This window comes from Nicotiana tabacum, chromosome 14, assembly GCF_000715075.1.
Source record: "Nicotiana tabacum cultivar K326 chromosome 14, ASM71507v2, whole genome shotgun sequence".
NCBI classification, from domain to species: Eukaryota; Viridiplantae; Streptophyta; class Magnoliopsida; order Solanales; family Solanaceae; genus Nicotiana; species Nicotiana tabacum.
In genome coordinates, this window is record NC_134093.1 from 556,174 (window position 1) to 562,173 (window position 6,000).

Below are 6,000 nucleotides of genomic sequence, written 5' to 3' on the forward strand. Positions count from 1 at the left end.
AAACGGTCTGGGAGGATGACCCCTACCAAAATTACCCCTGCTTCCAGACCACCACCGAAACCACCGAACTGACGAGGCCTCTTATCATACCTCTGCCCTCTCTCTTGTGCAAGAACCATCTCGATCCTCCTTGCATCATTAGCAGCCGCCTGAAAAGAAATATCACCTCCGGTCTCCTTGGCCATCTGAAGTCTGATAGGGTGAGTGAGTCCCTCAATAAACCTCCTCACTCTCTCTTCCTCAGTAGGTAGTAAAAGGAAAACATGACGGGCCAAATCCACAAAACGAGACTCATACTGAGTAACAGTCATACTGCCCTGCTGTAGACGCTCAAATTGCTTTCGGTAATCCTCCCTCAGTGTGATAGGAAGGAACTTCTCCAGAAATAGCTGAGAAAACTGCTCCCAGGTAAGTGCAGGCGATCCGACTGCTCGGGTCAATGTATAATATCTCCACCACCTCTTGGCGGAACCCATCATCTGAAATACAACAAAATCAACCATATTGGTCTCAACTATACCCATGTTTCGCAGCACCTCGTGGCAGTGTTTAAGATAATCCTGTGGGTCCTCAAAAGGTGTACCACTGAAGTGAACTGGAAAGAGCTTAGTAAACTTATCCAGTCTCAATAAGGCCTCAAAAGACATGGCGGGCCTATCACCGGTTTGTACCGCAACAACTAGCTAAACTACCCCAACTGGCGGGGCTGCTGGAGCCTGATTCTGGGGAGCCATCTGCTCCGGAGCAGGAGTAGTGGGAGTTTGTGCTCCTCCCACAGCCTGTGAGACGGCTGGTGCCACTAGAAATATACCATTATGGGTCACACCCTCCATAAGACTTACCAAATGGACTAGAGGGTCCTAAAGTACTAGAGTGGCTATGAATCCTTCCGGGACCTGAACTGGTCCAACTGGTACATTCTGAACTGGAACTTCCTCCTGAAGATCCATATGAGGTTTTATAACAGGTGCAGTTGCTCGAGCTCTGGATTGAGCTCTACCTCTGCCTCTAACTCGACCTCTAGCATGACCTTGGCCTCGACCTCTACCCCTGGCCATAGTTGCCACCGGGGGTTCTGGTCCCTGTCCATCGGTAGAGGTATTACGTGTTCTCACCATCTGCGAAAGAATAAAAGTAGAATGATTCAATCATCGATGATAGAATAAATTCACATGACAGAATAAGAAAAACGTGATATTGTTCCTAAACTTTATAGCCTATGATAGATAAGTACAGACGTCTCCGTACTGATCCTCAGACTCTAATAAGCTTGCTCGTGACTCGTGAGACCTATGTAACCTAGTGCTCTGATACCAACTGTCACGACCCGAAATTCCCAACTTCGGACCGCGATAACGCCTAACATTTCACTTGCTAGGCAAGCCAACGTTAGAATAATATTAACTAATTTTTAAACAATTTTATTTATTTATTAATAATAAAGAACGATTGCGGAAGTAAAGTCTGAAATATAGTGAATAATCCATAAAAATAACGGTGTCTAAATACCATCCCGGAATTTGGTGTCACAAGTGTACGAGCTTCTAGAATAATACAAATAAGGGCCTGAATAAAATAAAGCTGTCTGGAAATAAACACACAACCAAAGTAAAATAGACGGGGACTTCAGAACTGCGGACGTCGTGCAGTTATACCTCAAGCCTCCTCTGAGTAGCTGAAATCCGAGCAAGTCTATGGTACGTCGCTAGGACCAACTGCAAAATCTGTACAAGAAGTGCAGAGTGTAGTATTAGTACAACCGACCCCATATACTAGTAAGTACTGAGCCTAACCTCGACGAAGTAGTGACGAGGCTAAGGTGGGTCACTTACATTACCTGTACGCAATATTAGTAACAACAACAATAATAGAAATAAATCAGGGAACTCATTTATAATAATTAAAGCCAATTCAGCAGTCATAATAATTATCATTTCCATCAATTCTGTTGCAGCGTGCAACCTACTCTCACAATATATTCACATTTAATTCTATTGCAGCGTGCAACCCACTCTCACAATATATTCACATTCAATTCTGTTGCAGCGTGCAACCCGCTCTCACAATATATTCATTTTCAATCCTCTCATATAATTATTTTTAATCCAGTATATATATTGACTTTTAAATAAGTCTATTGCGGCGTGCAATCCGATCCCCCAATATTGACTTATTGCGGCATGCAATCCGATCCCCCAATAATGACTTTTAAATAAATCTGTTGCAGCGTGCAACCCGATCCTCCAATATGGACTTTTAATAAATCTGTTGCGGCGTGCAACCCGATCCTCCAATATTGACTTTTAAATAAGTATGTTGCGGCATGCAACCCGATCCTCCAATATGGACTTTTAATAAGTCTGTTGCGGCGTGCAAGCCGATCTTCCAATATATCCATTTCAATCAATTCTTATAAAAGAAATTTTCAATAAATGCAATAATTAATATAAAATTATAAGACAACAACCATACAATAATTATGATTTAATTATGAAACAAACAATGACAAATAGCAAGTTATTATGGAAAGCAAGGAGAAAATAGGTAGTTTAATATTTAATATACTAAATATCAAACAACGATTAAGACACATAATTCAACTAGCATGTAACAATTAATACAGGAATTCAAGAATTAATATTTGACAAACAATAGGAGAGAACAATTTTTCTAACAATTAATTCGTGATTTAAAACAATTTATGATTTTTCAAGTAAGTATGCAAACAATTAATTTGACGACGTATAGACACTCGTCACCTCACCTATACGCCGTTCACATGCATTTCACATAACAAATAATTTAAGGGCTCTATTCCCTCAAGTCAAGGTTAACCACGACACTTACCTCGCTTTGCAAATTCCAATCAATTACTCGACCACAACTTTTCCTTTTAAATTTGTCTCCAAAAGTTTTAAATCTATTCATAAACAATTCAATATACTCAATACTAATCATAGGAATGAATTCCATATGAATTTATTAATTTTCCGGATAAAAATACGAAATTCATTAAAATATTCGACAGTGGGACCCACGTCTCAAATCTCGAAAAAACTTACGAAATTCGAACACCCGGTCCGATACGAGTCCAACCATACAAATATCAAATTCCGATGTCAAATGGACCTTCAAATCTTAAATTTTCGTTTTTGGAAGATTCTATAAAAATCTGATTTTACTTCCATAAATTCACGGATTCATGATATAAATGAGTATGAAATCATAAAATATAATCAATATAGGATAAGGAATACTTACCCTAATGTTTTTCCGTGAAAATCACTCAAGAATCGCCTTACCCGAGCTAGAAAATTGGAAATGGTTGAAAATGGGTCGAAACCCTATTTCCAGAACTTAAGTTCTGTTTTTTAGATTTTTATTCATCGCGATCGCGTAGAAAATTTTGCCCAGGTTTGTTTAACACTACTCGATCGCGTATAAGGCCATGCGATCGCAGAGAACAATTTCTCAGCCTTACACGATCGCGTTCAGGTTTATGCAACCACGTAGACAATTTCGGTGCTACAACTTCTGCTTCTTTCCTTCTTCGCGATCGCATCTTTGAGCTCACGTTCGCAGTGCACTAGGAGCTAGCCGTTCGCGTTCGCATGCCTATCTTCGCGAACGCGAAGAGTAAAACTCACGGCTTAAAATTTTCTCTTCGCGATCGCAAGAAGGGCTTCGCGATCGCGAAGCACAATGCACCAGATGACAGCAGAAGCTCAAAAACCAAATTTTCTAAGTTTAAAATCATCCCGTAGACTATCCGAAACTCATCCGAGCCCTCGGGGCTCCAAACCAAACATGCACCCAAGTCCTAAAATATCATACGAACTTACTCGAATGATCAAATCACCAAAATAACACCTAAAACTACGAATCGAACATCAAATCAAAGGAAGTTTTCAAGAAAACTTTAAAACTTATATTTTCACAACCGGACGTCCGAATCACGTCAAATCAACTCCGATTCTTACCAAATTCGGCAGAGAAGTCATAAATATTATAGTGGACCTATACCGGGCTTCGAAACTAAAATATGGACCCTGGCTTAATAAATCCAACATCAATAATTTCTTAAAAATCATTAAGCTTTCAAGCTTTTAATTTTTCATCAGAATTCCATATCTCGGGCTAGGGACCTCGGAATTCGATTCCGGACATACGCCCAAGTCCTAAATCACGATACGGACCTACTGGAAATATCAAAATACTGATCCGAGTCCGTTTGCTCAAAATGTTGACCAAAGTCAACTCTCCGAAAACTTGTATGGACTGCGCACGTAAGACGAGAAATGATAAATGGTACTTTTCAAGGTCTTAGAATATAGAATTACTTGTTAAATTTAAAGATGATATTTTGGGTCATCACACTGGTCTAATGGTAGGGAACCGCCAAGTGCAATCCCTGGGTTCCCTGAGTTGATCCCCAGGTCAAGTGAGGCTAACAACGCCCCTGTGCCCAACCCATTTATCCTATGCGGGTACCCTCTAATGCCGTTTTACGATCCCAAAATTCCTTCTGTGGTTCGTCCCCAGGCGCCGGCTTCAAAGGCACCGCCAGCAATGTTCTCTGCTGCACCAATCTGCGCCACAACACAACTAACTTTACCACGGCCATATGTTGAGCCTCCAATGTTCACCTTTTAGGGTCCACAGTTTCAACCAGAAATAACATATGTGACCCGTACTCCTTTACTCAACCTCCGCAATATGATTTCTCGGTGGAGCAAGAAAGGGCTATCAAGAATCCCGAGCAAGAGGAAATAACTCGGAAGATGAAGATCCTGGAACAAAGTCTGAAAAATATGCAAGGTCTGAGTAGCCAAAAGAGTGTTTCATACTCCGATCTGTGTGTGTTTCCCAATGTTCACTTGCCAGTTAGTTTCAAAATGCTAAAATTTGAAAAGTACGACGGGCACAGAGACCCAGTCGCTCATCTGAAACGATATTGTAACCAGTTGAGGGCTGTTGTTGGAACACAAGACCTGCTAATGGCCTATTTTGGAGAAAGCCTCACTGGAATTGCTTTTGAGTGGTATATGGATCAAGATATTACCCATTGGCATGTGTGGGACGATATGGCTCGAGATTTTGTCCGCCAATTCCAATATAATACGGACATCGCTCCCGACAGGAACTCTTTGTCTATTTTGAAAAAGAAAACCACGGAGAGCTTCCACGAATATGCTGTTAAATGGTGTGAGCAAGATGCCAGGGTTAAGCCTCCGATGGATGAAGCCGAAATGGTTGTAGTCTTTCTACATGCCCAAGAGGCGGATTACTTCCAGAACATGATGTCCGCTACGGGTAGGCCATTTGCTAAGGTTATCAAAATTGGTGAGTTGGTAGAAAATGGGTTAAAAACGGGCCGAATCTTGAGTCATGATGCCTTTAAGGCCACATCACAGGCCGTTCAGAGTGGTTCAGAGGGTTTGATGAACAGAAATTGAAGAGATGAGGAATTTGATCCGGCACTGAAGGCCATTGCAGCCATTGCCGAGATAGAAGAAAAGCCAAAAAACGACCGCCAAGCCTGAAAGTTCCCCATCAGATGGGAGTCTCGGTAGCCAGTCTTGCTATCCTTTCTGCGTTCGGATTATCTCAGGGTGTGATCCAGATGTTTTACTTTATTGTCTTACTTTCCGATGTAAACCCTTCTATCTTTAAAATTCAAAAAAACAATCATCAAAATCAAATGAAATTAATATTTCATTGTCCAGTAATGTCTTTTCTTTATCTTGTCACTTTTCTTATTCTCTTTTCAGTTCTGTTAAATGAAGATCTCAATAACATGACATGCTTGCGAACTTCATGCCCAGATCCTAAAACGCTGTCAAACTACGAAATAATGAATCAAGAATCAGAATGCAATGAAGATAAGTTTAAGGAAATAAAACAAAGACTCGGAACAACTGAAGGAAAATTGGTTCCAGAATAGAAAGATCCATACATGGTAATGAGAAAACTGCAAAAAGAGAGCGCTGTACCTGGGAA

General features: G+C 40.8%; 1 protein-coding gene across 1 annotated transcript; it reads left to right on the forward strand.

Moving 5' to 3' along the window:
* The first annotated feature begins 4,781 nt into the window (after positions 1-4,781).
* Positions 4,782-5,456, forward strand: LOC142169173 (uncharacterized). Its single transcript, XM_075230406.1, has one exon. It carries the CDS (start codon positions 4,782-4,784, stop codon positions 5,454-5,456), a length of 675 nt encoding a protein of 224 aa, XP_075086507.1.
* The last annotated feature ends 544 nt before the right edge of the window (positions 5,457-6,000 follow it).

Excerpts from the sequence above, each read along its gene's own strand:
- LOC142169173 (XM_075230406.1), top strand. The coding sequence starts at position 4,782 with ATGAAGATCCTGGAACAAAGTCTGAAAAATATGCAAGGTCTGAGTAGC.